The following is an 18,570-nucleotide window of genomic DNA, read 5'->3' as shown; positions in this document are numbered from 1 at the left end:
ATATAATTATTTCGCGATATCCTACGCCAATCTCCTTCCCCTAATTTCTGAAAACCAATTAAGAACATTCGATGCTCCACTTCTGTCAAACTGGGAGGGAGAGGAAGATCGATTGGTAGTACTTCTCTCTCTGTTTATGATGATGAATTGGTTCTGAAAACTGAAGCATATTATTAAGCATACAACAATCAATTCATCAATACTTAAGGATCTTTAATCATGCAATCACAAACACAAACACAGCACAATCAAGAACGTAAAGCATCAGCTCTGTACTATACCTTCTCTGCTAGCCATTTCAATAAATCGATCATTAGGAGACCAAGCAAGTCTTTAGTAGTGAAGTTCAGTGGCGGATCCAGGATTGGAATGTCACATGGGCTAATTTAAACAGATAAAAATTTGCTCAACGGTATTAAATGTTGTGATTTATTGAAAATAATAAACATACATAGGGGGACTTGCAAATCTTACCTTCAAACCTGTTAATAAAAACTAACTAAACTTAACTCTACGAGTAGCCAAAGTTTCAAACTCCTGAATCACATAATCATTCTCAACCGCTTCAGCAAATTCTTTTTCAATGTGAAGCACCATGCAATCATCAAGAAAATCATCTTCTATCTTGTTTCTAAGTTTGTTTTTGATAATGTTCAAGGATGAAAAAGCTCTTTCAGTTGTTGCAGTAGAAACAGGAAGAGTTAACACCAAACAAATCAACCTATAGATCATAGGATAAAAGTCTAATTTTCTTCTTTGTACAAGTAGCCGACATAGATCAGACAAAGAATCTAAGGTGTGAAATGCTACATCGTGAGTCATATCCTTCTTATAATATTCACACTCCAATTCCAAAGTAAGAAGGTCATCATGCATAAAATCTTGAGGATAAAACTTCTTAACAAGAAGGAGTACCTTTTGAGTTTCGAAGAGGCTGAACTTATCATGAGGATCCAAAGTTGAAGTGAGCATAAGGAGTTCACAAGATCTGTCATTGAACCTCTTATTTAGCTCACTTAATTGAAAGTCAAGTACCACATTAAATACCTCTACACGGAAGTGGTGCTCATTAGTGATGAAATTCTTCTGTTGACATGGACAACCCATACCATCAAACCAACGAGCACTCATATGAGGCATAACAATATCATGTTTCTCACAAAAAGATGCAAGAACCATAATTAAATCATCTCAACCATCATCTCTCATATCTTCTAGAATTTCTTTTGTACATTGAACAAACTTCATTGCGTCTCCAATATCAATGGTTTTTTGTTGTACTGCTTGACAAAGTACTTCTGTGACTTTCATGACTTTATCCATCATAATCAAACAAAACACAAACTCAAAGGTTCTCATAGCTCTAAGAATACCACTAGTTTCTCCTTGAATAGGTAAGGATGCAATGTCCATGATATGATATAGGGTTGTTACGGTTGAACCAAATAATTCAATCAAACTTTTAATAGAGTGAAAATGAGAGCTCCAACGAGTACTAGCTGGTCGTTGTAAAGTACAAGTTTGATTAGACCCCGTACCTATTTGATGAATGAGAATAAGTATTAAATAGTGGTAAGAATTTAAAGTAAACCAAGAATATAAAAAAATCTAATGATATTAATATAATACAAGTTTGATTAGAGCCATACCAGTTTGAAAAGTGTTAAGTGCTATTAAATCTTGGATTTCATCATCTCTAGCAGCTTTTCATGCACCCTTGCGCTTAGCAGATGAAACGACAAAGTTCACAACTAACAACAAAGTAGAAAAGAAGCGGCATAAATCATGAACTCCCTTAGCCGCACCATTCAATGCTAGCTACAACCGGTGAGCAAAACAATGAACGTAATATACAGATAGACACTCTTCTAGAAACATTGCCTGTAAGCCATTCCAAATACCACTCATGTTACTTGCTCCATCATATCCTTGACCACGCATATTTCTCACGTGAAAATTGAACATACTGAGAACTTTAACTATTTCTAATTTAAGAGTTAATGAGGTTGTGTCAGGAACACTCACTACCTTAAAGAACTGTTATCGAATAAAGCCTTGACGATCAACAAACCTCAAAACAATAGATATTTGCTCCTTGCCAGCTGCATCAACTGCTTCATCAACAAGAATGCAAAATTTTGCATCACCAAGTTCTTCACAAATCATTTTCCTCACTTTATTACCAAGAATGTTCAAAAGCTGCTTTTGAACAGCTGGACTTGTGTACTTGGCATTTCCAGGACCATTTTGCAATATCATCATATCCTGTTCACTAGCCATTTTTTCATAAGACTTCTTAACTTGCCTAAAATTTCCACCATTAAGAGAGCTTTCAAATTCATCATGGCCTCTAAATGCTTATCCTTGGTTTTCTAGAAGTCTCACAGCCTCTATTGCAACCTTCAACCTTAATCGATTATGCTCCACCTCTTTTGCTGATTTTTTTTACAAAAACTCTCTCAATTTCAATAGCCACATTTCTCAGTAAGTACCACTTCTCCATGGCTTCATTGTGTGGACTGTCTTTAACCCCCATATGTACCTTGAGCACATGTTTATCCTTCCAATTTCTCAACCCATCTATAGTAAACACAGGGTGAGGAGTGTTTTCTCTATCAAATAGAAAACATGGAAAACAATATATCTTGTCTTGATCCACTGAGTACGCAAGCCAAGGATGACCTTCAAACCAATTAAAGTTAAACTTACAATTTTGTGCCCCATGAACTGAAAAGGATAATGTTTCAGCTTAGGTTGACATGGACCCAATGCAATATAAGCTTTTCGAATGGCTTCACATCGATTCACAAAATACTTCCATATAGAACATCGTTTGCCTGGATCACGTTCAGTGGCATTGTCATTACCAAGTGGATCAAACTTGTACCTCAAAGAATTAGGTAAAGTAGACTCAGAAGATGGTTCTTCATTTACTTCAATAGCAATTGGAGTGCTTACAGAAGGTTGTGAACATGTTGATGGTTGATCACTCTTTCTACTCAACCATGTATCAATTTCTTTATATTTGGGCCTTTTGACACGATTAATGTGATTACCATTAGACATCCTGAAAAATACAACAATTAATGTCATGATTTCTGCATAATATTCAAAAAGTAAGTATGATTGACAATTTGCCAATTGTTTTGTTGAAAGATAAAAGGATAGTAGTCTCACTTTTCTCAACATCCAGCCTATTGTTTTTGAGAATTTATGCAATTGTAACAATCACCTAAGGTATGTTTCCAATCACCTAGTTGCACCCACCTAAATCAATCAATACCTAAGACTATACATTTACTTTTACACTGATGTCCTAAAAATATCCATTCACACGAGAAAAAAATGCTTCAAAATAGGCAAATATGTAAGACTGACATGGGGATGAATAGAATTTTTGCAACCACTACTTAAGTAGGTTGTTCCTTGCTCCACATTATCATCTAGAGTAAAGCCATTTCGATATTGAGAATTCATTTCAGGTAAATCAATAAACCCTGATTTATCCTATGGACCACTTCTAAAATAGGATGCTGAATTCAATCCATTATTAACCCAAACGAACAGTTGTATTGGTGTCTCTGCAGACAATCCAACCATGAATCTGCCAGTTGATGGATCTTCTTCACTTTTCCAGTAAGTCATGACATTCCTCGTCCCATTTTCTATTGAATCCCAGCAGCTGAGTCGGTACCATAGAGTCACCAGGATGATCAACCTCTGCCATACTAATCCATCTGCTTCTACACCATTTTTCACAATCAAATTTCCACTATCTAAGAGAAGTGCAACAACTGAACTAGTATTAGATGTTGACACCGGACTCGTAACATTGCTTGACCACACCAAATTCTGCCTCCCATCTACTAGCTCTAAATTCCCATTTCTACTAATCCTCAGACTAGCTAAGCCATCTGAAAACTGCAAAAGGCCTTTCCCTATTGGCCACCCACACTTGTTTACGAGGATATATATTCGTGTGCCATAACCCCACATATTGCCTACTTGTATTACTAAAACTAAAGAAACCCAATTCGAAAATCCGGCCAGGGGAGACTAAAGTTTGTCCTACTGCTAATGGTTTAGAATTAGTGACCTGATGAACTTCAACACTATAACACCTTAAACTAAGCAACCTCAGAATAAATAAATAAACAGACAAATATATTCACCAACTTCACTGGTCCATCTTTATCAGAAACTTTAACCCCGTGGGACTTGATAGTTGTATCTGATTATCATCATCATTATCATCATTCAGTCTAAATTAGAACAACAAAACCAGCAACAAGAAAGTGAAAGAGAGTTAAGAGTGTGTACCTAAATTAGTAGTCCACAGCATACAACCAACTCCCAGAAACATTGGCATAATTATTGTTCAGCTCAGTCAACATCGTTGACCTTAGATTGGTTTGAGCAATCCTCATCAATCAACGTCAAGGTTCACTGAAAAACTAAAGAAGTTTGAGAGAGAGAGTGAAAGACTCACTCCAACAGTCCAGCCTGTGCTCTTAAATAAAAAAATTATAAAAGGTTGGGTTTTTTTTTTTTTTCAATTTCACCTGGACCTAGGCTGGATCCACCCCTGAAGTTGAGTCCTACTATAGGAGTCCTGTTTGTTTTGATTACTTAAATAATTTGTGTGATAAACTGTTTAAATCAGTGCCTTACTAACTAGATATATGTATATGAATTTTGAAACAGAATAAATAATATATACATGCTTTTGAGTTCATTTACTCGGAAAGCTTTCAGTTACATTTTGCTTTCAGTTACGGATCCTTGAGTAAGTTACCCCAAAAGTTTATAGGCCAGTAGAAGAATATAGCAGCAAAGCTCACATCGCTAGCTCAATCAATAATATAAGATAATATTCTCCCAGCTTCAAACAAAACGTACAGACTCGAAATAAATTTGTTCAAACATAATAACATGGGTTCCTCTCTCCAACTGACCGGCAATAGGTTCCTATTCGATCAGCTAGCTAGTACGTACAGGACTGTAATTTAGTGCGAAATTTTTACAAAACGTTGTCTTGCATTCTATTGGATTGGGTGCACGTCGATCTTGTGGCCTACCTTGTACGTACGTAGGAGTCTGTGATCAGATACTAAGCTACTCGATCACTTCCTCTCAATTGATTTTCAGCATTGTCGCTGCACAATCTTGGCCACTCAACTACCCTTGCAAACTTTGAACACATGACTCAAAGTGACAAATAACATCCATAAGCTAGCAATGACTATGCATGGCAGAAACCATGATATGTATGCCACTTATTATTCCAAATTTGCACACTTTCTTTAATCTTTGCTAAATCTCTCTTCCAACATGTTGATAAACATCTCTCAACATATCAAATACCTGAGCAACAATGTCTTCACAAAACCGTGAATTAGCATGGTGTAGGTCATTCCCATACTACCATACAGGCATATAGCTTGTTTTCGATTGAGATAAAAACGTATGGTAAATAAGGACTTGTACCATCACTCAACCCATTGTGAAGTCACAACTCACATGGGTACTTGACAGTAACACATCGTGCTGTTTTCTAGTCTGCACCACACGTACATTAGGCTATAGAAAACAGAACTGACCGTGATTCCCTCATATTTAAATAATCCTCCGAATTTCACATTGGCATGCAACCATTCAATTTCTTATGATTAATCCCCAAAACTTTTTTTAAATTACAGCCCCGGTCCTCAAATACCTATATATTGAAAGCGAGTACTTATTCAGATATTCTCACATGACTTTTGGAAAAAGGTGGAGACTGGTTCTTTCAGAGGAATTTCTGAACCACATCACTAGCCACAAACTTCAATCTCCAACTCTCCATCTCTCTCTCTCTCTCTGGTACGTCCATTTATTTGTTGCTGCCCTTTCTAGGGTTTCCACCATTTATAGACCCCGCCTCCGTAGCTCTATAGGGCTTTTCACACTAGTATCAAAATCCACCAACTCATGCTTTGATTGCCTTCACAATCGTCCAATCAGTACCCAATTGTAAAGTCTCTGACTTTGGGGATTTCAGGACTTTGTGCCACTGAAATCTCATCTGGGTGGTCATTCAATTGGCTTAATTTCACTGTTTTCGATCAGGGTATGATTTCAAGACTAGATTTTTTTGATCTGGGTTTAGCTATTTTGGTCAATTTAGAGTTTAGGGGTTGAAATTTCATTTGGGCTGGGGTCAAAATTTGAACTTTGGGTGCTTTTTGTACTCAATTTGAGGATTAGGGTTACTTTTTGTGCTCAAATTGGGGATTAGGGTTCGCTCTTTCAAGCGCCATGGACGATGGAGAGCTTGATTTTTCGAACCAGGAGCTTGATTTTTCGATTCCAAACATGACCGGTGAGCTTCCGAGTAGTTGCTCAATGGAGAACATATTTGGTGACTTCTTCAAGGAGGCTGACACTTCTTGCACTCACAACCACATTTGCAACCCTCCTTCGGGCCCTGACTCGTCTCACAGGCACACCTGCATTCATGTCCACACCAAGATATTGTCGTCGGGGGCGAGTGAGGACAAGGCTGGAACTGATGATACTGCTGAGTCTGGGGAGAAGAACTCGAAGAAGAGGCCTTTGGGGAACCGGGAGGCGGTTCGGAAGTACAGGGAGAAGAAGAAGGCTCGAGCTGCTTCGTTGGAGGACGAGGTGAACAGGTTGAGAGCGGTCAATCAGCAGCTGATGAAGAGGCTGCAGGGCCAGGGTGCATTGGAGGCCGAGATTGCGAGGCTCAAGTGTTTGCTTGTGGACATTAGGGGGAGGATTGAGGGAGAAATTGGGTCTTTTCCGTATCAGAAGCCAATGAACCCGGGTCTGCAGAATCCAAACATGACCAGTGCTTACGTGATGAATCCGTGTAACATGCAGTGTGATGATCAGGCCTATTGCCTTCAACGAGGGAATGATGGAAAACGTGGAGATGGAGTAGGGATGAATGGCCAAGGGTTTAGTGGTTGTGAGTTTGAGAATCTTCAGTGCTTCACGAATCAGGATGCAGGATCAGTGGGGCTTTCTGGATGTGATCTTGGAAATGTGATGTTAGAATCAAATGGCAATCTTTCTGGCACAAAGAAGAGGAAAGGTGAGTCTTAAATGCCATAACTTTGCAAGATGTTCACATTTACAGTTACGACTATTTTGCAGTTAGTTACTTAGTTAGCTGGCGGAAATGAATCCTTTATCTGGTTTTGTACTAGTCTCTATATGTGTTGCTTATTCTTTTGTACGGTTTAGTAGTTTGCTTATTTGCTTCAATTAGTTCAATATTTTGTGCATGCATTGATATTTGATTATGTGGTTCATGGGAGTCCAACTATTACGTTTGTAGGATTCTTTTTGTCATTGAACCCTGATGTTTGCAATGCAATTTCCTTGTTCATTTTGAGGTTTGTTCAATGTTCTATGCCTGTCTAGATTTAGGAGTTGGATTGGTGGAATACAAATGCTAAACCCCTGTTTGGTTTGTTTAGCATTTTATCACACATGACATATTTTCTTTATGAATTTTATCAACATAACTAGTTTAGCTGCACCTTTACAAAGTTGGCCAGAAGCCTAAAACATTACTAGTTGGTTGTAGCAAAGTACTTTATAGTGTATCTGGCGTCTATTAACTGTAAAATCAGCTATTCTTACTGTATAACAAGACTTCCTCTTGGAAGACTGAGCTGTTTAGAGAAGTTGGGGATGCCATTGCAAACTTCGTGATCAGGAGCCTCTGTGGAGACTAGTGGAATATGAAATAGTGCTGTAAGTGGAGACTTTTAAAGCTGAACTAAACCTTAGAATATATTACAATTTTACTCATATGAGCATAGGATAGTAGGGAAGATTAAAATAATTGGTGATGGATCTCCTATAAGATAATATTAAGGATATGAATCATAGAAATATAAAAATAATATGAGTGCATCAGTGCTGGTGCCTGACAAATTTGCTGTTGTATATGCTGGCTGTGTGTTTTTATTCAGTAATTGAGAAAAAGAATTGTTTAACCTCCTAGTACTTCAATCTGGTGAGCCAAATATGTTTCCGTTACTACATTTTGTCTTTCTTTCAAATCTAAGGAATGGACCTACATACTTCTCTAACAATTCTGCAATGTATTTACTTTCTAAAGTGTGGCACTAATTACTGTGCTGTCTGTTTGGTTAGGAGGGGCTCGAGCTGCAGCAGCGAATTGAAGGGATGGAAAGTTGTTCTCAAGAGTAAATATGGTCTTGCAATAAGTAGTTTGTCAAACTGCAACATCAGCTTTCCCCTCAGGTCGTTCTGCATTTTATAGAGTTAAATTTTCTAATTGAACCACTGTTGGGTTCTTTGAAAGGGCATGTTTTACTTTTATCAAGCTAAAGTTTTCTGGAATCACTGGTATTTTAGTTTCTATCAGAGAATAATATAAGTAGAACTTATGGCGGACCTCAACTTCATGGTTTTCATGGAACTCATATTCATTTATTTTCTTCTTCCAAATTGTCTTCATCGTATACTTTACCAATCAAATTTATTTTCCTCCGTTCTGAGTAGTTCTTTTCTTTTTGTGACTTCTTCAACTCCTGAGCTATATGAATTCTTGATTTCTTAATTACAGAACATAGAGAGGCTGGCATGTGAATGGTATCATGTTTCAGTGCTAGAGCAGTGAATAGGTGAGTCACAAAACTCACTTTGTCTGAAAGCTTTCTTAGTTTCTAGCTTGATTCATCCAGTAAATGGTCACTGACTGGTGGATAAATTTCACAGTATAGTTGCCCGTTACTGATGCATCTGGCCACCGCAAATGTCAATGGGGGCCTCTTTCCAACATTGGGGGGGGGGGGGGGGGGGGGGGATGACTGCCAGGAAGAAGGTTCTCTGTAGGTTCATTCCTTATAGATGCATTAGAAGAATGTGTTGAAATATTAGTCGATAATTCTCATTAAATGAGGGGTGCCTTTGGTCATAACCAGGATGGAACTTACAACTCTAATAGTTGATTTATGAAAAAGCTTCCATAGAAACAGAATATCAGTACATCTTTTGTCTCCTGCCACTAGTACGTCAGAAACTAGTATAGCTTTCTCAGTTTCTTGTTAAAGGAGTACTGACCAAAGAAACTAGACCGTTTGCTAGTAATATCATCTGGGAGAGTCTAGCCTCTTCTTCTACATTGCGGTCTAAATCTCTGAACAGTCTTATCTGATAATACTTTAAAGATTTTCTGCAGTAGCTTGCACTATTAATCAGATGCTACACATTCTAAACAGTGATGTCATTTCTGTATGAGAATGTATTCACAATGCCATCTCCCAGTTTTCATCCTCAAATGAATTGCTGGATTCAACTGAGAAGCCTTCCCAGTTTACGGAAAATGATTCACATGGTGGTTACAAATTCTTGGATTCTCTGTCCACTTAGATAAGATCAACGTCGGCGGGGTCCTGCTAGACAAGTTCTTCATGATTAAGTTAACCAAGGACTCGTGAATATTTTCTATGGTTGTGGCTGTGCCGAGTTTCCGCTTTTGCTTGGGATGTTCGTCTTTCCTGAAAGCAGAGGACAAACATCTTGGTCCCCTCATTTGGTCCAAACCAGGGGGCTGAAATATCAGATTTTTCTTGGCATGCTGATTCCCAAAGGGTGCCATTCGATTTAGGAGTGCGCAAAACTCATTTAAGAGAATTGTGATCATTTGGAGTTGAATGGCTGCATCATTTGTAACATTATTGGCATAGGCGGATGAGGGCACTGTAAGAGAGACGACCCTTGAGTATATGTCAGTTTGGTAGTTACCTATCTGGCTATTATTGACATTTTGACATTATTACATGCCATTGTTTTCATCAGAAGTGTTGCTCTATTCCTCTATTACGCAACAATTTTCTTCCTTAATAAAAAGGCACAGAAGCACGAAAAAGTTGCATTCATGTCAAATAGATTCCACCATTCGGGTGACAAGTGAAAGTGCATCGCACTACTTGCCACTTTTCATCTCACCGACATGGAAACCAACTAACCAACTGTGCATCTTCATATACTCCAAGGCAGTAGGCACTGTGGAAAGACTTGAAACCATGAGCCAAGGATTTGAATTCATGTATGAGACTATCAGTATTGGCACGAATAGCACCAACAGCACGCTACGCATCAAGTTTCACTATATTTGGCTTCAAAGCGCAAGGTAATCGCATGAAAATAATATAGTTGAACCTTTTTAAAGTTGCAAGATTGACAATCTTTCTACTTGACCATTCCAGTTCATATCGCTAGAGTAAAAGTATTCCTACTCATAAACGTACATGATTTTTTCTTGTCAAGATCATCTCGAGAGGTTTTTAATTCAGCTCCACCAAGAGCTTACAACTCAAAAGGAACAAAGTTTGCAACAACAAAGCAGATAGGGACGTAGGATCTGTGTTGAGGGAAGCAAATTCTGTAGCTAATCCTATAGCACAATGTATCACCAAATGACGATACTTGGGTGAAAAGGTCCCTTACGAGGCTGCTCATATGGTCATAGGCATACCGATTGTTTCTAAACAATTGTAAACTCCGAATATCCTAGAGGCTCCATTATTTGCTTTCACTTTTCTTTTCTTTTTTCCATTAAAGAAAAAATATCAAAATTTTCATTAATAGCTTACTGCCTGAGAAGATAACAAAGCCAAGGAAGCACAAAAGGGTTGCACTCGTCCCATAGATTCCCACTCCGGTGAAACAAAAGAAAGAGGTTAGGTGAAAGGGAGCGTCACTAGTTGCCTAGTTGGTAGTTGTCATTACCTTATCGTCATCTTAAGCCTCTAGATAGTAGGTACACCCCCTCCTGAACCATATATCTGATCGTAATGAAAACCACGGGTGCCCGTCATCTTCAAATACACTTCTTACGTACTTTGAAATGACATGGACTCTAAACCATGAGGCAAAGATATACGAGGATTAGCATGAGTAGAGCGTACAGGTGCAGCTCTACTATCTTTCGCGCCAAAAGCAAGGCAATCGGATGTAAAAAGAACAAACAAAAATAAAAAGAACCTCTCAAAGTTGCAAGATCGGAAATCGTTCTACTTGAACATCCCAGTTCGTTTTTAGATATTAACGGACTTCCTACTCATAAACCTACACAACATTTCTTGTCAAGATCATCTCTGGAGATTTTTAAGCAGTTCTACCAAGAGCTTACAACTCAAAAGGAATGAAGATTGCAACAAGGCATATAGGATGATAAGGATGATTGGATATGTATCATCATCAGACTTCAGAAGCCGCCCCTTCTTGCACATCATCATCACCGTAAATGCCATCAGCCATTTGCCACACCTGGAGAGTGTTGTCTTCGGCAACACTTGAAATGAGCCATGGAACTTCTTTGTTCCATGAGAAATCTGATATCTTTGCCTTATGACCACCATGAGAAAATAGAAGTTCTGGTGGCCCATCGTCACCATCTTCATCCACCTGCTCATCCCCAATCCTAAACACAGAACATGAGTTAGATGAGGTAAATTGAGCAAATGAAACACAAATGGAAATATGAACAAGTGAAACAGACAAATGAAAACAAAACGTGTCTAGCAGTTCCGATATAGGATAAGTAGATACCTATTAAGGTCCCAAACTATCAATCTCCTGTCACCAGCATAAGATGCCAACACAGTATCATGATTAGGGTCCCATTCAACCTGGAATACCTCCTCTCTGCAAGGAACACATGAAGAATGAGACTTGATATTACACCCTATGTTATGCAAAGGTTAATTCAGATGAATGTTTGAAGTGCAGCATCAAGAATAAATTTGCACAACAACAAAGGGATGGAAAAAAAATATGACAAAACATTATGAGTAGGCCAGTCTATATGTAATAAATTTCATGATACTTATTGTTTACCCTCAAAGGCTTTATATTTGTGCGGACTGGGTACCTTCAATTTACTGAAGGTTACTTCCCAACTGAATTATTTGAAACCTGCTGACAAGCTATAACTCTTAACTGCTCAACTGAAACAAGGAGAATCTATACTTGTCTACACTAACCAGTTGGGATAATGTGTGTGCATAAGTCTCCGGAATCATCTGGCAAGTGACTATAACTTTTCGTATTGCATATGTCAGTGGCATATTACAAAATTTTACAACAAGAAAATGAAAATAGATGTGGCAAGGCCTACTTTGCTTTATAATTGAACCCAGACAGTGGAATACAATATTTAGGTCCTTCAACCACAAAATGGATAGCAACCTAACACAAGTTATCATGAAGATATGTACTAGCATAAATATAGGGATGCATAGAATTTTGATATTAGAAGTCGGTGACCTAAAGTACCGTGAGCAGAAAGGAAAACGATATTCAATTATAGATAAAAAAAACCCAAACAAGACATTCAAATTAGAAAGCAGATATCATTTTCATGAAGGGGAACAGGGACAAAAGCATACGTGTGGCCACCCAGAGCATGCAATGGTGCAGTCAGCTTCCGCAAATCAAACAGACCCACAGTATTATCTGAAGATGCTGTAGCCAAAACCCACTCATTGCACGGATGGAAAGACAGATAGTTTACCTGAGACCACCAAACAAATAAAAGAGAGGAAGCATGGTCAGTAACAAGATCCTTCAATAAGAGAGAGGTGAAATTGAAAAGTGGGGGGAGGGTTATTGGTGGCATCATTGAAGCATACTTTTAATAAGTGCCAAAAGCCCAAAACTAGTCTCCAATATGTGAAGGTGTTTGGTTTAAACATCCCAAGACATTGCAAATACTAGTAACTTATAATATATAACCAATGAGATCCTCTAAAGCATTCCTGGACAAAACCCTTTCTACTTATGAACCTAGACATATATGCAATGGCAGTAAGAAGCATTCCGGAGAAACATCACATACGCTAAATACAACACCAGTATAAACCGTAACATTGACATGAATTGATATGCAAACTGTCTCCTTGAGACTTGAAAGGGTGTCTGACTAGAGAGTGAAATCCTACAAATGCAAATCATATATGTGATATTATTTTAAGTTGCTTCACCTCTTTCTCATGAACTTTGATTGATTGCTGGGCTGCATTTGTTCTCAAGTCCCATATCATCAATTGACAATCATCTCCAACAGACCCAAACAAATTCTCATCCTTCAAATGCCACGATACATCATTAACCACACTTTCATGACTCTGAAAACACATATCAATTGTTATAGTCAAATCATCAAATCCCTCAAACCAAAATATGTACATCAAAACTCAATAGTCTCAAGTCCCAACATTTACCTCATAAACATGCATCGGATGAAGCACATTATCCTGAGCCAAAGCAGACACATCCCACAAGCAAATCCTACAATCATTCGAACCACTCAAAAGGTAGCCCTCCTTAAACGGGCTCCACGACAAGCCATACCCTTCTGAATCATGACCCCTCAACCTCAAATCAGGATCGCATTCCCCATCTTGAGACTTCATCCCCTGCTTGGTACAATCAAACACATACACCTCGCTGCCGCTAGTCTTGGCCCCAACTACATTCGGCTTCTGCGGCATACACCTCGCCCTATTCACTTCCCCGTCGACACGAATCTTCTGCTTAATCTCAACCTACAACCACACAACCCTTTAATTCAAACCATTTCTCTGCTAGGCATTTTCACAAACACTTAATGTGCACAAAATAAATCGCCAAATTTCAAACAATCAACCTAGAAAATCTCAAATCATTACATAAATCCACGAGTAATTAGCGAAATCAGATATAATGAAGCACCTTGGGGAGAGTGGGGTCGTCGTTGACGGCGTCGAGGTTGGGCTGAGATGAGGGGAGGAGGGCGTCGGCGACCATGAGGTAGTTGGGGTAGTCGTCGGAGGTGTGGGTCCCGAGGATGAGCTTGTGGACGGCGAGGGATGGGTCGGAGTAGGGCTGAGAGCCGGAGGGGACCCAGTGGACGGTGAGAGATGGCCATTCGAGAGGGTGAGAGATGATGAAGTCGTAGAGGAACGGAGTGTTCTTCTTCCACACGGCGTACTCTTCCTCCACGACGGCCTCGTCTTGCTCGTGGTCGTCGGCCATGGCTGTGATCGTGGGTTGCGGCGGATCTCTCAGCTTTTTTTCCCGCTTTTTTTAATGATTTTCGCGCCAAAATTGGGGAGGGAGAGCGAGAATGAGGGAGAGTGAGGTGCAAGGGTTTATAGGGGAAAGGGAATGAAAATTGGACCACCCTTTTCTAATTAATATTTATTTATGGACCTTTTATTTATTTTGTGTAAAATATCTGATTATCTGAAGAATCGATATTTACGGGTCATAAGTCATAACTAAAAAGACGACTCACGAGTTTGAAATGCAACGACTAGTCTTTCTTCGACATTGCACTAAGTATTAGTAATCTGCTTTAGTGGCGGATCTAGAGTCTGAAAGTTAGGTAAGCAGAAAAAAAATCATCAAGACTAGTTTTTTTTAACTAATTAATCAAAGATTAATTAAACTCTTAATAAGTCAAAATTTCTCCAATAATAGAATACAAACTTTTGATAATAAGTCAACAATAGATTTGAACCAACTTTGGGACTACATTTTTATTATGGTACTACATTTTCAATTTACAACAAGGTAGATTAAATCAAAAAGCACAAAAATACATCTAGTTTCATTAGAAATTTAGAGATACAATTAATCTCAAGTTAGAAAATTAAAATGAAATAGGCCATAATTATAGTAATCACATACCATGCAAGAGGAGACTACTCAGGATAATATATAGAAAGATTAATATTGATGGAGTCAAGACCGAAAATGTTGAATGAACCAAGAGTATATGATTACGGAATGATTAATTAATACAATGAACTAAAATCATGCTTAAGCTTGGTCGGGTTAATTACTACCCAACATAATAAAAGATTTACATGTTATATAACTTTTTTTTCCCAGCGGCCGCTAGGTTTGGTGTCACTTAGATCCGCATCTGATCTGCTTATAAATCTATTAGAATAAATCTCTTATAATGTAGAGAAATATGTTAGAATTGGTGACAATAAGAACCTAGAGAAAATCCCAAGACTTTACATGATACATGTACGGATGTACTTTACCAAACACAAATAAGTAAAGGATATACTCTTGGGCTACTCCTTTTGTTTGGAGATGGTGGTGACATACTGAAACGACAATTGGATTAACAACGAGATATAATGCAACTGAAAAGAAAAGGTGGTATATACAATGTACTACTTGCACAAGAATCAATTTATCTTGTTTACCATTTGCTTTCCTCTTGGCACAAGTCATATATTCCATGCATAATGCAAATTTGGGAAACGAGAGGTGTGAGTTAATTGCGTCAAAATAATGGTTGACAAGACACCTTTTAGTTGAAATATTGAATCCTCCATGCTCAAGAAAACCATTGCATCAACATTAGTGACTTGGTCTCAAAACTTGAAGGCCAAGATTTGGGCGGTTGTATACTTTGATTAAATATCCTATTGTTATCAATTTTCCTTAAGACTGTCGTTGTAGAATTTATAGATTGCGTGATATTTTTGTAAAGCATATTATTAGGTTTGTTTATCATCACACTCTTGACTACAACACTGATTTGCACCACTAGAATACAATGTGGCATCTGCCTTGCTCCATTCAAATCTTAATGGTGGCCACCATAACGCACCACAGTTACATCACATCATGGATTGTCTTCAAACAATTCATTGCGTGCTGCTTTTCTCTTTCGTTTTTTGGTAACGAACCAACTACGGATTCAACTGCATACTATTGAGTTCTTTCCTAATGTGCTAATACACAAATGTGTTTATAAAAAGAACATTTGAGACCTTTGTATCCGAATTTTAAAAGCATTTTCAATCGAATATATCAGACTTTTTGTCCGGTAATTTGATGATCAGATGATCATCGAAAATTATCGATGAAACTTAGGAAAATGATCATTCAAATTTATCAATTATACAAACATGAAACTTTTATTCAACGATCGTGACATTTTCAGCTCGTCGACAATTTTATTATTGTTTTGAGCCAACACATAATAACAAGTTAGCTACTTGGGAAAACATTCAACAAGTAAAATAACGAATTACTCCACTACATTTTCATCTACAAACCAAATGAAAAAACAAGCCCCATTTCATATAGATTTGTTTTTTCTCCTTTTTTCATAAGAACCCTAAAATAAAAATAGAGGAAACAAATATGAAAAATGTGCATCACACAAATTACATCACCATTTTCCAACAAGAGACTAAAAATGAAACACATGACATTTGGGCCTCTAGTGACAAGTCACATGACAGTGCAGGCAGCTGGGTTTTCATCGCTGAAAGCGGTGGTGTACCTCACTTCCGTCGAGCTCGCACGTGCCAACCCACCGGACATCTGCTGGTCACTTCGCACGTACCCCGCCGGTGCCTTCTTGTCGTATACACCCTGCGCGTAAGGGTGGTCGACGACATCGTACGGCACATACGGCCAGATCTCCACCTTCTTCCCCGTCCGATGCGCCACGCGTGCCACCACCTTCTTCGGCTCCACGTATCCGACCACCGTCAGCTTGCTCGCTTTCCGGTCTATGTCAACCTGCGACACCCCCTTCATTCCCTCCACCGACCTCCTCACCTTCCTCTCGCAACCTTCGCAGTCCATCTTCACCTTAATCTCCACCGTCTGATTCAAATAAACACAAAACAGGTTTACGTTAGCGAGAGCGGCAATGCACACGTGGCGGACCCTCAGCGGTTGTTACTGGGTTCCCAGCTCTAAAGACAAAAGCAGCTAAAGAACAACAGGAACCAGTTCATAAAAATCGTGCCTTTTATTCTCTACAATCATTCTCTTTAACTTTAGGTCTTATCAAGATTCAAAAAATGAAGATTCTTTTTCTTTACAACTCTACAAGAACACCATGGATCTAACAAAAACTTGACCAGATAGAGAAGGACTAAATTTTGCTAACTGCTAGAGATCGATCTATTGGGTTATGAGCACTCTTTGGAGCTTGGAGCTCAAATTAGTAACAAAGACATGAACTTTGAGAGGTGAAACAATTTGGAGTCTATAGAATGAAGTAAATACCTGGAAATTCTTTCGCTTCTTGTGATGACCCCCACTTGAGCAATCAAACAGATGAGAGAAGTGATCTAGAGCACCCATCTTCCTCGCTTTCGGTGTGACGCAGATTCAGAACCAGGTACAGCAATACCCAACTATTTATAGATAGAAGAGCTTGGATGCTTTTTTTCTGACTCAGATTTGCAGAGAGCAAGTAAACTAAATAACTAATTGGAGAACAGGAAAGCTGGACATATGAGCCAGTTGGGTTAGCTCCACTTTTATAAGCAAAACAATTTATGATATTTTATTTCTTGTTAAATTATTAAGGCTAAATCCATCAGGACAATCAGAGTCGTCAGTATTCAGTGACTCGACTTTAATAAGGGTTTATCGTTCTGGGTTCATGACACGTGTCCTTATGGTACAGCGTCTGATAGGATCTAACGGGATGAAGAGCGTTTGAAACGGTACGAGGCTATCCATGCACCGACCGTTTGGGGGGGGCCTATGGGTTTTGGCGCCACATCGAATTTGAGTCGCACGCGCCTGAACGGGAGTATCGAGATGCGTCCGGGTCGCTTTAGTGGTGGGGGAGTGGGAATGGGAACGCGACGGGAGTCTAACCTCGCCTTAAAGAGTGGGGTCCGCGCGGTAGGAGTGCGGTTAAATGTGCGGTGGGGTCTGGTTGAATTGATGGGTGATGCCACGGCATGGGTGGCGCGTGTAAACTCGTCTTGTTTACAGTATTAGGCGTGAATCGCGTGATGGGGGTATCTTCGGTGGGCATGTGCGAGACCAGTTTCGAGCTCAATCTCCAAAATAGTGGTTCAACACTCGACCGTCTTCTTACTCTGGTGAAGTAGAGTCCTGTCTGTCTATTTTACGGTTGTACTATTCACACACACATTAAGGGTAAAAACTCTCCTGCGAAGTTCGGATTTGTAATAAAATTAATTTCAGCTTATTCTCATAAATTTTACACTTAAAAAAATAATTTATCCTTTAAATTTTATTTTAATTAATTCTTCAATTATACTTTTAAATAATATCAAAAATAACAAAATTCAGATTTTTATATATATTATATCGATAATTATGCTAGAATACCTAATTTTAAAGCTTTAGTGTTATTGTAAAATTATTATAAATTTTATTTTAGTCGTGTATATATGATTTAAAATATTCTTTTAATAGTTTTTGTTATCAGATTTTAACCAAAAAAATTAGATTTTATCCTTTTTTAATGTTATTGAAAGTATATGAGATGAACTGATTAAAATAAAAATTTAAGGAATAAACTGATTTTAGGTGTAAATTTTATAGGATAAACTGAAATTAATTCTTTATAATATAAGGTCGTGTTTGGTTCACTGATTTGAGGAATCTGGAACTGAAAGTGCTTGCGTTCCTTTGTTTGGTGTCTGCCAATTTGGAAATTAAGAGATAAGGGAAATTAGGGGGGAAGATGATTCCTTTCAGACCCTGTGCTAGTGAACTGCTCTTTTCCTT

At 38.5% G+C, this 18,570-nt stretch overlaps 3 protein-coding genes across 4 annotated transcripts; 1 reads left to right on the top strand and 2 right to left on the bottom strand.

Moving 5' to 3' along the window:
* The first annotated feature begins 5,773 nt into the window (after positions 1-5,773).
* Positions 5,774-8,835, top strand: LOC126782003 (basic leucine zipper 23-like). Of its 2 annotated transcripts, XR_007670728.1 has the most exons (4): positions 5,774-7,099; positions 8,173-8,283; positions 8,609-8,666; positions 8,761-8,835. XR_007670728.1 is itself a non-coding variant. In XM_050507144.1 (2 exons), exons 1-2 carry the CDS (start codon positions 6,298-6,300, stop codon positions 8,199-8,201), a joined length of 831 nt encoding a protein of 276 aa, XP_050363101.1. In that variant the 5' UTR covers positions 5,774-6,297; the 3' UTR covers positions 8,202-8,490. The 2 variants fall into 2 exon arrangements, 1 of the variants encoding a protein (XP_050363101.1); XM_050507144.1 differs by lacking the exons at positions 8,609-8,666; positions 8,761-8,835 and having other exon boundaries at positions 8,173-8,490.
* Positions 8,836-11,032: 2,197 nt separating this feature from the next.
* LOC126782605 (WD-40 repeat-containing protein MSI3-like) lies at positions 11,033-14,164 on the bottom strand. The gene is made up of 6 exons (XM_050507882.1): positions 13,762-14,164; positions 13,272-13,595; positions 13,032-13,175; positions 12,438-12,562; positions 11,599-11,694; positions 11,033-11,470 (listed from the first exon to the last, which is right to left on the bottom strand). The coding sequence occupies exons 1-6, from the start codon at positions 14,062-14,064 to the stop codon at positions 11,248-11,250; spliced, it is 1,215 nt and encodes a 404-aa protein (XP_050363839.1). The 5' UTR covers positions 14,065-14,164; the 3' UTR covers positions 11,033-11,247.
* Positions 14,165-16,062: 1,898 nt separating this feature from the next.
* LOC126782606 (heavy metal-associated isoprenylated plant protein 26) lies at positions 16,063-17,299 on the bottom strand. Its single transcript, XM_050507883.1, has 2 exons — positions 17,083-17,299; positions 16,063-16,674 (listed from the first exon to the last, which is right to left on the bottom strand). The coding sequence occupies exons 1-2, from the start codon at positions 17,158-17,160 to the stop codon at positions 16,294-16,296; spliced, it is 459 nt and encodes a 152-aa protein (XP_050363840.1). The 5' UTR covers positions 17,161-17,299; the 3' UTR covers positions 16,063-16,293.
* Between the last annotated feature and the right edge of the window lie 1,271 nt (positions 17,300-18,570).

This window comes from Argentina anserina, chromosome 2 (assembly GCF_933775445.1).
Source record: "Argentina anserina chromosome 2, drPotAnse1.1, whole genome shotgun sequence".
Taxonomy (NCBI): Eukaryota; Viridiplantae; Streptophyta; class Magnoliopsida; order Rosales; family Rosaceae; genus Argentina; species Argentina anserina.
This window is presented reverse-complemented; position numbering and strand designations above follow the sequence as displayed.

Excerpts from the sequence above, each read along its gene's own strand:
- LOC126782003 (XM_050507144.1), top strand. The coding sequence starts at position 6,298 with ATGGACGATGGAGAGCTTGATTTTTCGAACCAGGAGCTTGATTTTTCG. Across the intron at positions 7,100-8,172 it reads TGGCACAAAGAAGAGGAAAG|GAGGGGCTCGAGCTGCAGCA; the intron begins GTGAGTCTTAAA and ends CTGTTTGGTTAG.
- LOC126782605 (XM_050507882.1), bottom strand. The coding sequence starts at position 14,064 with ATGGCCGACGACCACGAGCAAGACGAGGCCGTCGTGGAGGAAGAGTAC. Across the intron at positions 13,596-13,761 it reads ACGACCCCACTCTCCCCAAG|GTTGAGATTAAGCAGAAGAT; the intron begins GTGCTTCATTAT and ends GTGTGGTTGTAG. Across the intron at positions 11,695-12,437 it reads CATGCTCTGGGTGGCCACAC|AGAGGAGGTATTCCAGGTTG; the intron begins GTATGCTTTTGT and ends TGTTCCTTGCAG.
- LOC126782606 (XM_050507883.1), bottom strand. The coding sequence starts at position 17,160 with ATGGGTGCTCTAGATCACTTCTCTCATCTGTTTGATTGCTCAAGTGGG. Across the intron at positions 16,675-17,082 it reads AGAAGCGAAAGAATTTCCAG|ACGGTGGAGATTAAGGTGAA; the intron begins GTATTTACTTCA and ends TATTTGAATCAG.